The sequence below is a fragment of the Periophthalmus magnuspinnatus genome, chromosome 21 (assembly GCF_009829125.3).
Source record: "Periophthalmus magnuspinnatus isolate fPerMag1 chromosome 21, fPerMag1.2.pri, whole genome shotgun sequence".
Taxonomy (NCBI): domain Eukaryota; kingdom Metazoa; phylum Chordata; class Actinopteri; order Gobiiformes; family Gobiidae; genus Periophthalmus; species Periophthalmus magnuspinnatus.
This window is the reverse complement of record NC_047146.1, coordinates 25,483,546-25,504,116: the sequence shown is the minus strand read 5'-3', so window position 1 is coordinate 25,504,116 and position 20,571 is coordinate 25,483,546. Positions and strand designations below refer to the sequence as shown.

General features: G+C 40.6%; 1 protein-coding gene across 1 annotated transcript in view; it reads right to left on the bottom strand.

Moving 5' to 3' along the window:
• The window catches only part of stxbp5l (syntaxin binding protein 5L), a 230,268-nt gene that overhangs the window by 110,292 nt on the left and 99,405 nt on the right, over positions 1-20,571 (bottom strand). The window contains 1 exon segment of the mRNA XM_055230353.1: positions 6,012-6,093. Coding sequence (XP_055086328.1) covers positions 6,012-6,093 — 82 coding nt within the window.

Below are 20,571 nucleotides of genomic sequence, written 5' to 3'. Positions count from 1 at the left end.
TTCAGACAGATATAAGTCATTGTCTCACCAGAAGCCTGTCAGACCTGAAGAAACTACTTATAATTCAATTTTCTTTTACAGTTAACAACATATGCTAGCTCTACCCACCCTCCTCTGATTATAAAAAATAAACAAGTGGTAAGTGGTCACATTTATATAGCACCTTTCCACCTTCAAGGCACTCAATCAAGGATGGAGGTGGGTAAAGTGTCTTGCCCAAGGACACAATAGCAGCATTCATCTGTGAGAGCTGGAATCACACTGCCAACCTGTGTGTCAGTGGACAAACACTACCAAGTGAGCTACTGTCATCTAATAAACAACTGAATTTTATGACAGCTGATATATAGAATGTTTGCTTGAGGACACTTTAACAGGTTTAAGGGAGAAGTGGCCTAAGGGGTTATACATCTAATAGGAGAGCATCATTACAGCTGAGAGAATGTCAAAGGCTGTGCTGCATATGTAAGTCACCCATTAGCACAGTCCAACAGCCCACACGCTGAATCCCACTGACGACATGGACTACCGCACTGCCATTAGTCACTATGTAAATCCAGAGGAGGTCCAGTCCCTGTCAGGTCACTCAGCATAAGAGAGACAGAACAGTGTACAAGCATCCATGTGTGCATTTAGACAACAAACCAGGCCAAAATGGTTTCTCTGATGTGCAGATAATTATGTAACTTTTAACTTAATGTAGAGTTGGATCTTGTCATGAAACTATACGAGTCTAATGTTAAGACAGGTCACATAGTTGGAGAGACAGTTCTATTCTATTCTGGTTAGCACTGTATATATAGGCTGCGTTTCCAGTAAAATATGTAATGTTATTTCAAAAATCAACAAGGATTTCATTCTAAAATGCTAGTCAGGCATATTCTTATATATTATCCCTACTTGTCTGGTAGTGCTATTATAAGAAAAGAAAAAAAGGTAAAGATTTTTTATAGTCTGTGTGAACTTTAGATTGGTGGACATTTCCCTTTCAGTATAAAAATAAAAATACTGCATCTCAGCGACAGCTTGGTCTTGTCCAATGTAAGATTTAAACAATTCAAATATACTCACTCAAAGGAACAATGTTTCAACCCAAAATGTAATAATTAGAGCAATCAAGATGATTTAATGATAATGATCAAACATAATCCAGCAGTACTCTAATAATGCAGGGTCTGCCACCAAATGGATTGTCTTTATGGATATGCAATTGCTTTACCTGGAAATGTTACACAGTATGGACTTTCACCTGTAGCATTTAGTTCATTACAGATGGTTCTATTGCTCAAAAACACCAACTACTTCACAACGCTGTCAATCAAAGCTGTGCTAACGCTAGTAGGAGTGACCTCAGGGAAAGAAGACCTGATTGAAAACAACACTGACTGATGGTGGATTTGAATTTCAAAGGGGTGTAAGGTCTATACCGGGTGCAAGACCTGATTTGTTGGTTAATAATGTTCATATCTTGATTTAGGGAAACACAATAGTGAAATAAAAATACCAGGATCATGTAGACCGGGTTAATACGAACATTTTAAGACAAATGTGATGAGGCTCACTGCAGCAGTTGCAAAGAGAGGGGTGACAATTTCTCAATGTAAAGTGAATTGCAGCCAGAATTGATGGAGTCAGAAACTCGCCCATTCTCACTTCCTATTTGGAACGTGGCGGCTAGCAGGTTAGCTATCTCCATTTATATATTGAGTCTAGGCCTTTAACATGTAAACTCAACTGCTTGTCTCCATGGAACTTGCATATTTTAAGGGCATACTATGAAGCATTAAAATGCAAAGCAACATCTCTTTGGGAAGAAACATGTAGGGGACCATCCACCAGTTACATAATGCCCCTTTAATGTTATGCACAAAAACATAGATTACTATTTTGTAACTACACTGATCCTCAGTGTTTAGATCTCTTACAAAACACCTGCTTGAGCTATCCACCTCATCAGTGAGAGGCAGACAAGAGCAGAGGAGGCAGGCTTTAAAGCACAAGAGCTGGTGGGCACAACGAGAGGTACATGATTAAAGCATAGTCAAGATGGTGGGACAGAGTTTTATTTTAATGAGTACAGGTGATTACAGGGTTTCAAGGTCAAAAGCTCAGCAAATATATTCAGTGATCTGGCCTGATGCAATGTCCACAGCAGGTGAAGTTAACTAAGAATGTCTGTCTCCCCATCATGGTGAGTGTTATAAAGAAGCAAGTGGGCATTTTGTTGTTACCTTTCTATGTGGAGTTTGCTTGTTCTCCCTGTGTCTGAGTAGGTTACCTACGAGCACTCCAGTTTCCCCATCAGCCAAAAACATGCACCATAGGTAAAAAAATCCTCCAGCTAGTCCTGACCAACATCATGGAGATGGGCCCCCGCTTATTATTTCTGAGGAAATACTCAGTAGCATTGAAGGATAGGTCAAATGTAGAGGACTAAAAGGCTAAGGAAACTTCTGCACACTGTCTCACTCTTGATTAAGTTAATGTTTCAGTCCTTCGACCTTCCTCAGGTCAAATGCAGAGGACAAATTTCCCTGCGGGGATGATACAGTTAACCTTAACCTTTAAAACAGAGTAAGCTACTGAGTGTTAAGCATGTTAAAAAACTGCAGTTCTTTTGGTGTGTTTTCAGTTTGCACTGACCAATATATTATGAAAGTGGTTTAAAGATAGAACTGGGGTGCAACCATGACAGGTGAAGAATGTGATCAATAAGATGAAGCCTGTGTTGCCAACAGATGAGAACTGTAGTTTGATGCGTGTATGAGGCATGTAAGTTCTACAAACTTAATAAGGAGAGTACTCAGATTCATAAAAATTAGAAACAGGAGCAGCTGTCAGTATACATTTTTATCACCAAATTATTAAAGTGCATTTGTGGAGACAAAGTATACATAAAAAAAAGCAAAACAGTCAAAAGCCCTTTTTTCCCATCTCAGTTCTGGCGCAGCTATTCTTTAGACTTATACAATCATATGATCCTGTATTGAATGCTCTTGTATCAATATTCAAAAAGCAAGTGAGATATTCCGGCAGTGTATCAAATATTCACTGATAAATACATTTTATACAGTGTTTATTTGTCCTAACAGATAGCAATGGCCAACCTACTGTGATGCCTGTTATCAAACGAAAGGCTGAGTGAAAGTGTGTATCTAAAGGTTTGGTGACATTTTTGATTGAGTGTCTGCCTCTTGCTTGTATCCATGGAAACTATTTTGCTGTGTCAGAAATGTTCCACAGTATTGCGATAAATGTATCCATCTCAAGAAGAAGTACCTGGTGTCAACAGGTCAAGTTACAGTAAGAATTGTGGAGAGATGAGTCCACTAACAGAGCAATGAAGAGGCAGGTCATTATAAAAAATGTTAAATTTCGATTTATCACTGAAGTAGATAAACAATAATATTGAAACTAATTTATGACACTGACACGAAAGAGCAGATCTAAACCACACAAACTATTCTAAATTTACAATATTGTTAAAATGAAACACTTTAGTAGTCAATTAGCATCTGTAATGAATCACAGAAGTTATTAATTTTAATTTTTTAAATCTATCATACCACCACCGGTAGTGCAAAGAAAAAAATACACAGAATAAATATTGACACCAAAAATATATTGTTCCAGCTATCATAGATTGAACAATAAGTCGATATAGTAATTTTCGTGGCCTAGCAATGAAAACACTCATGAAATACATTCATTGGCATACTGTGGAATATTCAGATGTATCAATAACATCACTGTGCAAAGAAGGGTTTTGACTCCCTAACAAGAAAGTGAATTGTGTACCCTTAAGTTTATATAAGGCTAGCAGAGGAGGAGTAAATGAATGGATAAGTGATGCAACTTTGAATACTGATCTACTTTTTCACAAATTAAATTAAAAGTAATACAGTAGAGATAGATTAACATCGGTCTATAATACAGTGCTTAGTCACTTGAAGTAGTGTGGAGAAGACTGCATTACATATGTTCAATGGTCACAATTAAGTTAAAACATCTTTATTTCAAGCAATAGTTTTCCATTTAATTTGCAGTAATTGAATTGTCTGTAGCAACTCCACCAGTCTAAATGAGAGAAGCTTAGTCACATTGAACTAATGGAGCTCAACAATCCCTCCCACTTCGAAGTTGGCTCTGGTTTTTCCCATTTAAAAGTTCAAAGGTTTAAGCAGCTGTGTGGTAACTAATATCCATTGTTTTAAGTCCAAAAAGCCCATTTAAAACACAATATTCAGTGAAATGTAACATAGTGGTTTATAAAGATTCAGAAACACATTTTAAATACAATTATGATTCTTGATGTCATAGGTTTCCATAAAGCTGATTATCCCTGAGCAAGCTTTCAAATTTGTAATTTTATTTTATGCCGGAAAGTCTATGAGAAATATTTATGGGAAATTTACTTTTGGAACCAGGGGCACGGCTTCATAGTGATGAAATAAGGCTGTAAAGATTCACACAAATTATTACTAAAATAACTAAAAGAAGAAAGACTTAACATTTTGGCAGTTATTTTTCCCCATAATGAATATAGTGTAGTACAGCGAGTTTATTTATTTTATTTTTTTTTATTGTAAGCCCCACAAGGATTCATATGTAACTTAAAGGTACACTATGGAACTTTTGTGGTGGTCTCCACAGAGATTTTGTAGTATTAAAGACTGATCTATAAAACTGTAAGAAGCACCCATTTCACCATTGCCATGATCCAAATGTTTAACAAACTAAAGTAGTTTTGGGCTATAGAAGACCACTGCGTTGACCATCCCCTGCTTCCCTTCAACTCCAACTGGACCCTGGAACTGTCAGTGTAATTAAGATTGATGGACTTGTTCCTACAACCAGAGACTATCTTAACTTTTCTTTCACCAGGACTCTCCAAAACAGCCACAATGTTTCTCCAAGAATGAAGCCATTGACTCCCTTCTCTCAGAAAAGAACAAACCCAGTTGAGTCAGTAAATCCAGACTAACTTGCCATGACTGAGATACAAATAAGAGACACTGCTGTTTAATTATACAGTTTAAGTTAATGACTTTCTCCGCAGATTGAGGAGGAACAATGTAAACTGTTCATGCTGTGAATATTGTCATATTGCTGTGAATATATATTGCACATTGATTTGTCAATGTCATGAATATTTTTTACTTGTGTAAAATTGGCTTAATGGTTCATCATGCACATGTGAGTGGAAATTCACAGAACTCTCTTCATTCTTCAATGAGAATGAGAAGTCATGACTTCACCTCATTGTTTTAGCCCTGCCACTGAAACTTCAACCTTTAACCAGAAAAGGAGGACTGAGTAAAAGATGTGTTCTGACGTGTATTTAATCCAAATTAGTGTATCTGATCTAAGTATAAGCAATGTTTTCAAATTTTTCCAAATATAAGTTTTTGCATTTTTTTCAGCCAACGACTTCCAACTCAGTTGGATGCAAACCGTAATCTGTGACCTGTGCTGCTGTTCAGACCTCATAGCTGCTAGAAAGGTGTCTTCTCCTCCTCTTTAAAGAGTATACAGTGTTACTTCAGACTTATGCTGCCTGAACCTGGAGCTATTGTTTAGATCGGGACAATGCAGTGACTAACATCTCCGCTCTTCCCGGTTGTATGCGCGCACATCACACAAAAGCTTAATCAATTTAGACTTGTGACCTAACTCTTAGGCAGATCATCAGTTCATCTTATTTTTTAATCAAATGCTGTTTAATCAAATGCTGTTTGTTTAACTTGGTCAGTAAATATTCATTAACTACAATCTGCTTTGGTGAACAGTGATGTCATTTCCAGATATGGGTCAATGATACGGTATAAGAATTTACAAACCTTCAGAACAAATCAATTAATTAATTTAGACAAGTGATATACCAGATTGGTAATTGTTGTTAATATATCTAAATGTCATACTATGGAATATTCTATGATTATGGGGTCCACGAAACACATAATGATCAAATATTTACAAATACAAAACACAAAAACATTAAAGTCACTTACTTCATTGATGAGAAACTGCAATTGTAGCACAGCCGCTCCGCTCTCATGTTGGCAATAGCAATCCACTCCGGGTCGCCCCAGTCTGGTGTTACAGAGTCAAGGGAATATAGGAACAATTGTACAGGCAAATCAAAATCATATAATCAGTTACCAAACATTTGCCTAGCCACATGCTGGTTTTCTATGTCAAAAGATGCAATAAAATTAATATTACAGTCATGTTTTGACTGGATTTAACAAGCTAGTAGATTCATTGTACACAGATGAATTGGAGGCAGCAGAGAGTGCTAGCATTTTGTTGGAAGCAGGTAGAAAACTGCAGGAGGGGGACACAACATGAGCACAAAGCCAATGCATGTGGGAGTGGGACAAAAATGCTGATTTAAAATGACATACATTTCTATATAATATGTGCCAGTTTCACAGGAATAAAAAATTACACATTTTTTTAAAAGAAATCATACTCACACTAATGTCATCCAAGTCGAAACATTTAGGAAAAATATGGCTTGACAAGTAAAAAAATTGATACAGGGATTTTCCAGAATGAATCCTGGACCTCGTTCAGATGGGCTATTCTTATTTGAGTTGTATTCAGTGCAGTTACTGAAGTAAAACTGTCACCTACAACAATGCCATCTGAAATAGTTATAAAGTAATGGTTTAATTTCCATACCTTCATTTATGGCCTTTATTTAACCAAGATTATTGAGATGTGGAATCTATTTTTCAAGGTAGTTAAGGCTAGACATCTCTTATTTACTCTTTTCTTACAAAAAAAAAAAAAAAATATATATATATATATATATATATATATATATATATATATATATATATATATATATATATATATATATATATATATATATATATATATATATATATATATATATATATATATATATATATATATATGTGTGTGTGTGTGTGGTTGGTAGAAGTAGTCAGTCTACAGTACTGTGCATTTTCCAGCACTCATTTTAAAGAAACCACATAACCACATTATTATTGGGCATTGACCCAAACCTTGCTTCATGGCTGTGCATATCTGTTTAAATCACGGTGGCTGACTTACCTGTATTTTGTGCTAGGGGGCTCACACTTTGCATGAGTGCCTTCTCACCTCACCATGCAACCAGCTCAGGGCAAGGTCAACACAAGTGTTATTCATACTGTCTGACAGTGCAGAAACAACCACTTGTGTCAGGGGAAGGCAAACAGATAGTTCAGCTACAATGAAAACCAATATAAGAGGCATGATGCAATGGAGGGAGTAACTGAAGCTGAACTGTTTCAAATACAAAAAAATATATATTTTATTTGTTTAATATGAAGATACATTCAAAGTCATTGAAAGATTTCCAGCTGTACCACAGGAACAAAATCCATGGAATGTTCTGTTTTGTTATTCTTATGCAATTCACTAGTGATCCAATTGGTCTTGTTCTCCACACACTAACAATAGATGGGCCTGTCAGTTTCTATTTATATGACAATTTATTCAGTTACAAAGACATAATACTGATCAATAGTAATTTATTTCCAAACTAGCCTATGCAATCCCTCATTTGTCTAAGAGTGATCCATGTAAGCAAAGGTTTTCAGAGACAGTCTGACTGAAAACAACACTGACCGATGATGGATTTGAGTTTCAAAGGGGTGTAAGGTTTATACTGGGTGCAAACCTTTCTGTATGAGGTTGTAATTTTTTGCACCCCTGTAAACCTAGGCCTGATTGGCAGTTGAAGTGTCTTAATGTAAAAACATATTCCAGATGACTACCTTTGAAACCTTTTTTACAACTTCAATCTCCAAGAACTAAACTGGATCAAAAACACCTAAAGACAAGAGAATACAAACTATAATAGGCAATAATCTGAATTTGACCTAATTTTCATTTTATTTGTTCTAGTTAAATGCACAAAGAAACCATATTCCTTGTCACATATATTTTGTATCATATAAATTATTTGACAAACATACAGAATAAACTAAAAACATGTTTCCCAAAAACATGTTTTCCATTTTAATAGTGTGTAACCTATATAATATACTAGATATAGAGGACTCAATCACAAATGCAGCACCATGTCTGTATGCAGTGCGAATCTCATTTCAATGTGACAAATGTTGTGAGGACTCAACAGGGCAGAAACATCCTGGATCTGAACCACTGCAGATCTGAGGTGCACCAGGCCACAGCAGACCTAAATGAGTTCACAGATAGGACCCAATACTGTATCAAGAATAGAAATATATATGGTATATTGGTAACTCTTAACAACTAATCAAATAGTGAAGAAAAATGTCACATGCCTCCCGCTCCCTGGTTCCTCGTATGTGTGTTTGCTTGAACTGTTAAAGACCGATATTCACGAACTTGTAAATAAACACTGTTAACTTGCCATGAGTCTGCATCCCTTGGTCCTAACCCGCACCGTTACAACAGTTGGACAATGTTGGCCCCATTCCAACAATCTCTGCCATGTAAATCATGCCTTGTAAGATGTCTGTGTAGACCCTCAGTCGTCCAGGTCTGATCCATAGCAAAAGATGAAGTTCAAATCTGTCAACTTGACAAATTGTTGTAGGATTTGTCAAGTTGACAACGATTTGGTCAGTTGACAGATTTGAACTTCGTCTTTTGCCATGCCTTGTAAAGCTTATGGTGGTTTGGGTTTAGCATTTGCTAAGAAAAAAATCAAACAAATATTTACCCACTTTGCACAGTTGACATATTACACATATGATATTATATGGTCATACTTTCTGTCAAACACACACATTGCTTCATTATATCATATGCTAAAAAGCTTATATCATATACTAAAAAGCTTTACAGGAAGGAACCATTCATAAACACAACACACACATTCATACACCAGTGTAGGCAGATGCTGGGGGCAAAGTGGGTTAAGTGTCTTGCCCAAGGACACAATTACATCATTCATCTGTTTACATCAGGAGTGGCATTTGAACCACCAAACTTTGGCTCACTCTACCAACTGAGCATCATATCCACAAACTTTAGTGTTCATGGCGTGGATGACATAAGTAATCTTAATGCAAGTTGTAAGTTTCACTCTTTGACAGCAAATATATAAATACAAGATAATAAATAGATGAAAGAAATAAAAAAAAAAAAAAAAAAAAAAAAAACAGATTTATGCAACATGCTGAGGCTAAGGACAAAGACCAAAGATTGAAACAGTCACTTTCAGAAAACAAATTCATGAAAGGATTTTTGTTCAGAGGTTGTGTGCTAAACCTGATTAGATTACTGGACTGGAAGACCTTGAGATGCGCTCCAGTGACTGCCCTTCTCTCAAATCGTCTTTAGGTTATTATGTTTTATGTGATATTTCTTTGTCTGATTTATACTGAGTGTATTACTGAATCATTTCCATTTGGCCAATGCACTGTGCTCCATGACACAATGGGAACTGGCATAATGATAAGCATAACCTTTACGAGATCAGTAACCTCCAATTACAGACCTTGGACAAAGTCAAAAGTTTAATCAATCCAATTACAAGTTCCTTTAACCTTGTGGTTATCATTTTGTATTTATACAAGCTTTCTTAACCTTTCTCAGCAGCATCAGACAATTTACCAACAATTAAAGTGCTGACACATATTTTTATGATAACAATTGTATTACTTGGTTGTACTTGGTCAAGCTCATGACAGAAATATGTTTGTGATTCTGTGCCTGTAGGGTAACTGCTTACGAGTTATAAAATACAAGATGGGTAAAATGGGTTGGGTGCTCACCAGTGAGCACCTGGTGACCGGGCCTTTCCCCATGGGGTCCGGCCGAGCTCAGCCCGAAGAAGCGACGTGGGGCCATCCTCCCGTGGACCCACCACCTGCGGGAGGAGTCATGAAAGGCTGGTGCAAGGAGATCCGGGCGGCAGTTGAAGGCGGGGGCTTTGGCGACCAGATCTCCGGACATGGAGATTGGCTCTGAGGACGTCACCTTGCTGGGGGGCAAGGAGCCTGAGCTTGTGCAGAAGGTTGAGTGATACTGGCTAAATATAGTCAACTTCACCTCCATGCACAGCTTGGGCTCTGGAACCCAACTCCTTGAGAAGGGCTGGACTCTCCAGTTCTCGGGCGTTGCCCACGGGGAGAGGCGGCGAGTTGGTGTGGGCCTGCTCATTGCCTCATGTTGGAGTTCACCTCACTGAATGAGAGGGTTGCTTCCCAGCGCCTTTCGGTCAGGGACAGGTCTCTCACTGAGTACCCGGCCTTCTTGGAGTCCATGGGAGGGGTTCTAGTGCACCAACCGAGGACTCCGTTGTTCTCCTGGGGGACTTCAATGCCCATGTGGGTATTGACAGTGACACTTAAAGGGGCGTGATTGGGAAGAACGGCCTCTCTGATCTGAACCTGAGCGTTATTCTGTAATTGGACTTCTGTGCTAGCCACAATTTGTCCATAATGAACACCATGTTCAAGCACAAGGGTGTCCATCAGTGCATGTGGCACCAGGACACCCTAGGTCAGAGGTCAATGATCGACTTTGTTGTCGTGTCATCTGACCTCTGGCCGCGTATCTTGGACACTTGGGTGAAGACAGGGGCAGAGCTGTCAACCAATCACCACCTGGTGGTGAGTTGGATCTGTTGGTGGAGGAGGAAACCGGACAGACTTGGCAGGCCCAAGCATATCGTGAGGGTCTTCTGGGAATATCTAGTGCAGCCCTCTGTCAGGGGGGTCTTCAACTCGCACCTTCGGGAGAGCTTCTCCCAGATCCCGGGGTAGGCAGGGGACATGGATTCCGAGTGGGCCATGTTCTCTGCCTCTATTGCTGGCACGGCCGCTTGCAGCTGTGGTCATAAGGTCTGCTGTGCTTGTCGTGGCAGCAACCGGACACCAGAAGTAAGGGATGCCGTCAGACTGAAGAAGGAGTCCTATTGAGCCTTGCTGGCTTGCAGGACTCCTGAGGCAGGTGCTGCGTGGTGGCAAAAACTTGGGTTGGGAGGAGTTTGGGGAGGCCATGGAGGAGGACTATCGGACGGCCTCAAAGAAATTCTGGCAGACCATCCGATGTCTCAGGAGGGGGAAGCAGTGCTTCACCAACACTGTTTACAGTGCGGGTGGAGGGCTGCTGATCTCGACTGAGGATGTTGTTGGATGGTAGAAGGAATACTTTGAGGATCTCCTCAATCCCACCGTCACGGTGGGATTGAGGAAGCAGAGATTCGGGACCCGGAGGCGGACTCGTCCAACACCCTGGCCGAAGTCATCGAGGTGGTTGGCAAGCCCCCCAGTGGCAAGGCCCCGGGGGTGGATGAGATCCGTTCTGAGTACCTTAAGTCTCTGGATGTTGTGGGGCTGTCTTGGCTGACAAGTGTCTGCAACACCGCGTGGCGGTCGGGCCAGTGCCGCTGGATTGGCAGGCCGGTGTGGTGGTCCCTCTGTATGAGAAGGGGGACCAAAGGGTGTGTTCTAATTACAGGGGAATCACACTCGTCAGCCTTTCTGGTAAGGTCTATTCCACGGTACTGGAGAGGAGGAGAAACCATCCGATAGTCGAATCTCAGATTCAGGAGGAGGAGTGTGGTTTTCTTTCCGGTCGCGGAACACTGGAGCAACTCTACACTCTCCATCAGGTGCTCAAGGGCTCATGGGAGTTTGCCCAACCAGTCCACATGTGCTTTGTGGATCTGGAGTAGGCATTCGACCGTGTCCTTTGTGGTGTCCATTGGGGGGTGCTCCCAGAGTATGGGGTCCGAGGCTCTTTCCTAAAGGCTGTCCGGTCGACGTATGACCGGAGCAGGAGCTGTGTTCGCATTGCCGACAGTAAGTCAGACCTGTTCCCGGTGCATGTTGGACTCCGCCAGGGCTGCCCTTTGTCACCGGTTCTGTTCATTGTTTTTATGGACAGAATTTCTAGGCGTTGCCAGGGGCCGGAGGGGGTCTAGTTTGGAACCACAGGATCTCACCGCTACTGTTTGTGGATAGAGGAGGGAGTTACAGTAGACAATCCGGGAGATGACAAGACTGTGAACAAGTATGGCAGAGGTGTGAGGAGTGAGAGAGGGATGGAGACGAGAGATATTGCGAAGGTGAAAGTAGGCAGAGTGGGTGATGTTATTGATGTGGGAATGGACACCCAGACTCTTGACCTGAGGGGAAGGAAGGACAGTGGAATCATGGATGGAGATGTAGAAGCTGTTGGATTTGGAGATAGTAGAGGGGGTGCCTACTAGGAGGACTTCGGTTTTAGAACTGTTAAGTTGGAGGAGGTTGGAGGAGAACCAGGAATGAATTTCCTGTAAACAGAGGGTGAGAGAGGTTGGAGGGAGAGATGAGGAAGGTTTGGTGGAGATGTAGAGCTGGGTGTCATCCGCGTAACAGTGAAAGTGAACATTGTGTTTACAGAACAGAAGACCGAGGGGGAGAATATAGATGATGAAGAGAAGGGGACCTAGGACATAGCCTTGGGGAACACCAGCAGAGACAGGGAGAGTGTTGGATTTGTAGGATTTAAGATGAATGAATTGACTACGATCAGAGAGATATGGGGTGAACCAGGAGAGAGGAGTGTGGAAAATACCAATGGATTGAAGTCTGTGAATGAGAATGTTGTGGGAGATGGTGTCAAAGGCAGCTGTTAAATCAAAGAGGATGAGAATAGAGAGTAAACCGAAGTCAGAGGCTAGAAGGAGGTCATTGGTGATTCTTAGAAGTGCTGTTTCTGTGCTATGGAGTGAGCGGAAACCAGATTGAAACTGTTCATAGATGTTGTTAGTGGCAAGATGGGTGTGGAGTTGAGAAGCGACAGTCTTTTCAAGAATTTTGGAGATGAAGGGCAGGTTGGAAATAGGATGAAGGTTATTGAAATTATTAGGATCTAGACCAGGTTTTTTCAGAATAGGGGTAACAGAAGAAGTTTTGAGAGATGAAGGAACCAAACCAGTAATCAGTAATGAAGGGAACAAGAGAAGAGAGACATGATTTAACCGAAAGGACAGGATTGCGGATACATGCAGCTGACATAGGCTTCCTCCGGAGGGTGGCTGGGTGCTCCCTTAGAGATAGAGTGAGGAGCTCAGTCACACGGGAGGAGCTCGGAGTAGAGCCGCTGCTCCTACACATCGAGAGGAGCCAGCTGAAGTGGCTTGGGCATCTGCTCAGGATGCCTCCCGGACACCTTCCTAGGGAGGTGTTCTGGGCATGTCCCTCCGGGAGGAGGTCCCAGGGAAGACGTAGGACACGCTGGAGGGACTATGTCTCTTGGCTGGCCTGGAAACGCCTTGGGGTTCCACCGGAGGAGCTGGAGGACGTGTCTGGGGTGAGAGATGTCTGGGAGTCCCTGGTTAGACTGCTGCACAATGACTGCTGCAAGACATTTTACCCATGATGGATGGGTAAAATGTCTTGCACAATGATACAACAAAGCATGAAAGCAACAACCTTTAAATTAGAACATCTCTAGTAAGTGTTACTTGTTGGTTGCCAGTAACAAGGATCAAATTAGTTTTCATTAGAACATCATAAGTGATAGCACAGCAAATGCTTACAAGTACTTAGAGGCAAGATACGCAAAATGTCTTGCACAAGGATACAACAACAGTGGATTGGATTAAACTGTCAAACTTTGATTAAACCATCTCTACCAATTGTTGGCAAATTTTCTTTTTTTGCAAAAATGTGAACACAGGCATTTCACTGAATCTAGTGTTGAAAGGGAATTAAGAGTAGGAAGAGACATTCATAAATTGATTTGGGAATAGATTTTAAAGATCTATTGTGCTTGTATCTGTTATTTATATTCTATGACACCCGTCGATTATTATGTTATGATTTGCCCATTTTAAATTTCAATATTCATCTAGAACAACTTTCTAAAAGAAACAAGTCAGCTGACTCCCGCTTTAAAAAAAGTCAAGTACTTTTTTGTGACGATGTCACCATAAATGTCATCACAACAAAGAACTTTGAAGCTGTCGGCCTCTCCCATGGATAGCTGCAGATCAGACTAGCGAGTAGCTTGTAGATTTTTTTTTTTCCAGTTGTACCAAAAGAACTATGCAACACTCATGAATCCTATGGATGTCATTGATTACGAAAATAAAATTGAAGAAAAAAGTTAAGTACAGAGCAGTGGATGTATGTCATGGTGGTGAAAATGGGGGTTGATCAGCCATATGGTGTCTTAAAAATAAGTGATTAACGATTGCTCAAACATGCACAGATCACTGCAAAAACAATTTTGAGAGGGTAAATGAGACTATAACATGGTTAAAAGCTCTGAAAAGTCAATTTTGCAGAATAGTTCTGCTTCAAAACACTGAGGAGCATAGCACGTGTCCACGACCTACTCTCTATGCCATACAGTGTCAAAAATACATACAGTACACAACTAAGTGTTTTTATGCAGCAGCTTTAACTAGCTACTAAAAAGGTCCAGTAATCCCTGTATGTATCATTACAGTGTTTGTTGTTTACCTTCCACAGCCCCCAGGTCTCCCTCTTGCTGTTAATAATTTGTAACCTGTAATTAATTTCCCCCATGATCCAGACTGACAGACAGTCACCGTTATGCCATAGCTCAGAGATTGAAGTGTGAGGGCACATAGAAAAACTCTCTAGTGCAGTGTTAAAGAGCCCAACTTCTACAATCGATTTTCAACAATGTCCCTCTGCCCGCCACAATTTTTCTTCCACTTAAGGCCCAGGAGAAAATACTAGAGGTCGAATAGTATAACAAGAAAGAAAGTCATTTTCAATGTTAGGGACAAAGTAATAGGTATGATTGAACTATCTCTCATGTGAAACAGTGTAAAACAAAATGCAGAATATGGGACACAGCATAAACATAGAAAAATGTTCATCTGTCATGATGCCTGTAGTATCTGTCTCCCTGTGTGCTTTCCCCTCCCTTACCTGTCTGAGCCTGGAGCTGGGCGGAGTTCCTTCTACTCCCGTGCGCACCTGGAGCGCATTAGCGCAATTACCTTCACCTGCTGCCGAGTATTTGAGGGCTCGACAGAAGACACTCGGGGCCAGACCGTCCACGTATTCCTGCTCGTCTTCTCCCTGTTTGGACCAAGCGGACTCGGGACTGGATTCCTCGCTCCGCCCGGCATTCTCCCACCACGGAGAATTCATTGGACTACTCGACCTGCCTATCCTGCTTACCTGTCTGTCTCCTGTTCACAGGCCTGTTCCCCGCTTGCTGTCCTGTCCCAACCGGTCCACTCCTAACCTGTCCTCTCCTCGTCAGAGCCGTGGTAGCTCCGCTGCACACCATCTTCCGTCCAGGGACCTCCTCGAGTCCTCTGCCCCTCGTCAGGACTGTTGTAGCTCCGCTGGACACCGTTCTCCATCCAGGGACCTTCTCGTGTCCTCTGCCCCTCGTCAGAACCGCTGTAGCTCCGCTGGACACCGTTCTCCATCCAGGGACCTCCTCGTGTCCTCTGCCCCTCGGTGGGACCCTTGCAGCTCCGCTGGACAGCTTTCCGGCCAGGGACCTCATTGTGTCTTCCGCCCTTTGCTTGGACCGTTGTTGCTCCACTGGACAGTCTTCCTCCTTCCCCATATTCAGCCAGCCTGCACCAGTGACATTGTTTTTTATCATGTATTTTCGATTAATTAATCAGTGAAGATAATATCTGAAGGAGGGTTTATAAAACAATTTGTTTTATTTATTTATTGCTAATTTAAAAGGTGCGGTAGGTAACTTTTTAGCCAAAAATATAGACTAAAAGAAAAAAATGTTGTTTAATTGTTCTTTGCCTGTGTGTCGTATTTTATGTATATCTGTTTTTGTTGACTTTGTGTGAAGCAGTTGGGCAGCTTAAGTTGTATTTTAAAGGTGGTATATAAATAAAATTCAATTGATTTTTATTTTGTGTGTGTGTGTGTGTCTTTACTGTGTGCGGGCTTGCATCTCCACAAACCTGACTCTTATTTGCCCTTCAGCTTGTTGTTCCATCGGCTGTAATATTCCATGATATATGGTCTAAAACGTATTTATAACTATGGAATCATGCAGAAAAAAAGTTGCATAGTTTGCTTTACTATACTCTTCCTATTGTTTTGAGTTTTATTAGAATTTTATGGATTAAAATAAATATTTCACCCTTTGCTGACTTTATCATTCAATCAATTGTTACAACATACTTAATGTGGTATGGATCAAGAATAAGGAATAAGGGGTTTGTTAAGGCTTTGTGCAACGGTGGTAAACTAAACCCGTGTGTGTGTGTGTGTGTCAGATTCTTTTAAATCATAGGAGCTTGTATCTGAAAATTAGACCCTGTTCTCCTGTGACTGTCCAAGCATGTTTTTACTAGTGCTCTTTCAAAGCTATTATGGCTCAGACAAAAGAATATTTTTTCATATAATTATTCGCTGAAGAGAAATAAAAATACCAGACATGAAGAGCGGTAATTATGTCCAGCAGTTTCCCTATTATTTCAAATTGATTTAATTCATCATTGAGCATGCTGTGAAATACAGTCTACGTTAAAATATGTTTTAATGAAAAGTATTTGAGAACAATATGAAGGCAGCAATGACACATGGACATTCAATGTTTCCCATGATGTGGGTTTGGGTACGTAAGGATTTTAAATAAGGAAACTGTGTTTGAATTTCCAATATATACAACAGCATAATGAAGCACTGGAAGAGTGATCCTTGCTAATGATAAAAGTACAGTAAACATGCCTTGATTAGGAATATTCTAGTGAGTAAATGCTAATATAGTGGCTTATTCACCCCCTTGAAACTTTCAAATTTTGTCAAGTCACAACTACAAATTAAAATATTTTTTTATTTGCATTTTATGTGAATAAGTAACACAAAATGGTACATATGTGTAAAGCAGAAAGAAAATATATATCATTATCATTATATATCATTTCCAGATAAAAAAACAAAACAAAAAACAAAACTGAAAAGTGCAGTGTGCAAAAGTATTCAGCCCCCTTGAAGTCAATACTTTGTGGAACCGCCTTTTGCTGCAATTACAGCTGCAAGTATTTTGGGGTATGTCTCCACCAGCTTTGCACACCTATAGACTGAAATTTTTGCCCATTCTTCCTGGCAAAACAGTTCAAGCTCTGTCAGATTTGATGGAGACCGTTTGTTTTCAGATCTTGCCACAGATTCTCAATTGGATTTAGGTCCAGACTTTGACTGGGCCATTCTAAGACATGAATATGTTTTACTTGAAATCTTTCCTCTGTCGCTTTGGCTTTATGTTTAGGATCGTTGTCCTGCTGGAAGGAGAACCTCTGCCCCAGTCTCAAGTCTTTTGCAGACTCCAACAGGTTTTCTTCCAAGATTTCCCTAAATTTAGCTCCATCCATCTTCCCATCAACATGACCAATAGTTGTCCTGTCAACAGATTCCCCCACCGGAGCTGTGGATCTCTGCAGCTCTTCCAGAGTCACCATGTGCCTCCTGGCTGCATCTCTCATGAGTGCTCTTTGTGTTCGTTCTGTAAGTTTTAGTGGACGGCCATGTGTGGGTAGGTTTGCAGTTGTGCAATACTCTTTCCATTTGGGGATGATGGATTGAACAGTACTCCTAGAGATGTTCAACACTTGGGAAATCTTTTTAGATCCAAGCCCCACTTTAAACTTCACCACAAATTTTTCTCTGACCTGTTTGAGGTGCTCCTTTGACTTCATTTGTGGTTTGCTCCCAACACTCTCTTAACAAACTTCTGTGGCCTTCACAGCACAGCTGAATTTATACTGAGACAAGACTCTTTTTAGTCCAAGACCAAGCTCCAAGCTATGGAATCAACTCCCTGCTGATGTTAAACAGGCCCCCACAGTCTCTGTATTTAAGACCAGGCTTAAAACCTTCCTCTTCGGTATAGCTTATGACCAGGTTACTTAGTGAGGGAGTTAGGGAGTGACATTAAAACCCGGGATAAGATAGGCTGCAGTAGAAGATAACTAGCTGGGGGAAGTATGGCAACCTGATCACTATCCTCTGCTTCCTCTCATCAGCAATGCTATTCACATGTTGTCCCCTGTCCCTCTCCTCCTGTGGAGTGTAACTCTTTCAGATGCCCCGATGACAGCTGGACCCTCTCCTCCTCTCCTCCTCCCCGCCTGGCCCTCCTCCACCTGCCTCCCTCTCCTCCTCGCCTGGCTCTCATTCTCCTCGCCCGGCTCTCCTCCTCCTCGCCTGGTCTTCCTCCTCCTCGCCTGGCCCTCCTCCGCCCCCCTCCCTCCTCCTAGCCTGGATGATTTTTCATGTTTTGTCTGATTTTTCCTATTGTTTGATTTTCCTGTTTGTTTTTGTGTGTAGGCAGCACGGTGACTGAGTGCCATCACTCATGTCTCACAGCAAGAAGGTTTGGTTTGATCCCCAGGTTGCCCAGGCCTTTCTGTGGAGTTTTGCATGTTTCTCCCCGTGTCTGGATGGGTTTCCTCCGGGTACTCCGGTTTCCCCCATCAACCAAAACATGAGCGCCTTTCGAGATAACTGTTGTTGTGATTTTGGGCATTACAAAAATAAAATGAATTGAATTGAATAGTCATTAGGTCAAAATTCAATCTTTCCAAAATCATCAGGCAACGTCTAAAAGCAATTGGTTGCATTCAAGAAAAAGGGGGCTGAATACTTTTGTACGCTACACTTTTAAGGAAATCTTGTAAAATATTTTCTTCCAGTTCACACTTGTGTGTCATTTTGTGTTGCACATTCACATAAAATGCCATTGAAAATGTATTTAAATTTGTGGTTGTGACGTGACAATATGTGAAAAAGTTCCAGTGGGATAAATACTATTGCAAGCCACTGTATACCAAAAGGCTTTACTGATCTTGCAACAGAACAGAATCGTTTAAAGAAGACTTATTGTGCTTGTGTCTGCTATGTAGCTATAATCTTTGACACGGAGGGATCATTATGTGATCATTTGCACATTTAAAATCACAACATTCATCTAAAATGACTTTATAAAAACCAAAATGACTATGCACTGCTCCTGAATCTGGCACGTATCACTGATCAGGAAAATAAAATTGGAGAATGAAGTAGGTAAAGAGCAGTGGGTGTATGCTGATGGTGATGAAAACAGGGATTGATCAATATTATGACGTCTTGAAAATAAGCGATTGCACAAACATGAACGAATCACTCCAAATACAACTGTGAGTAAGTAAATGGTGAGGGGAAACATACTAAAACATGGTTAAAAGCTCTAAAAAGTCACTTTTACATAATAGGTGTGCTTTAAATAAATCCACACAGCATATTGTGCCCACACAATAATCATTCTTGCCTTGACTCAGTGACAATTCCAAAAACATGAACATTTGAAATTTAGGATGCCAACAAACCAGCAATGATGGGTAAAGACTCTGAATAGCAGCCCTGTCTGAGATTGGCAGATTTTATTCTTTTTGAGGTGACAAGCACACGGATAAAGCAGATCAGAACCCTAGCTGCAGAACCCGAGACAAAAGCATTAAAATGCACAGGGAGTCTGTGAAAGGTACCACTGGAGGCAGCGGAACAGGTGAGCCGCTCCAGTCAAGGGCTGAGTTAAAAGACAAGGCACGGCTCCAAACTTGACTCATCCTTGCGTTAATCATGCATCACTTTCTGCACCTCTTTTCTTTCTCTCCAACACTCCCTCCATCTATCTCTCCAACACAAACTCTCTGTCTCTCTCTAACAATCCCCCCTCCTTTTTTTCTAATTCCCTCTCTCTTTCTCTCTCCAATGTCTTTTCTTTGTCCGTGACACATTCAAATTCATATCACACACCAGAAAAAACAGAGGCGGGCAAATAGGACAGAGATAGATGCCATTTTGAGTACTTTTCAGCATTCAGAAGATCTTTTTTTTTTATTACTCATTTCCATGGCAACAGTGAAGTTTTTTTTCATCATTCTGAAACCTATGGATATTTGTTGATGTAGTTAATACAATTCAAAACACATAAAGTAACAATAGGTCTAAAAGATTGACATAATAAGTGGTTTTAACAACTTTTTTTTTTTTTAGGGCTATAATAAGTTCATTATTTCCTTGATTTTAAGGTTAAGAGTTAGGCCTAGTATCAAATTATTTTAAAAAAATCTTTTAAGAGGGACTTCTACATCTTCATAAAGTCTGTAAAGTCTATTTTACTTATTTATTTATTGTTTTTCCAGACCAAGGATGACGCCGTCTGCAGTCCGACTTCTTCAGGACAATATTCCAGGTGTGTGAGAAGGCTCCATCGTACCAGTTTAAAGTAAACTCTAAGTCTAACTATGACACTGATATTATGCAAACTGCAAAAAAGTTGAAAGCAGTATAAGGTAACCCTTTGTCATAAATTGATTAAATATTTTCCAGATACCAAAATATATTTCGTAGTAGGACCAATGTGCTTTGCCGCTGCTGGCATGCGTATACTACAACTGTTTTCTGAAAAGTAAAGTGATAATATCCATTCACATAAAAGCGAAGTTAAATGTATGCTTTGTTGAGTAACAGCTACAACACAAATGGCTTCAATCACAATGCATTTATCTCAGTGTGGAACTAAACATACAGTACGAAGTGACAGCGTAAACAAGGACATGGG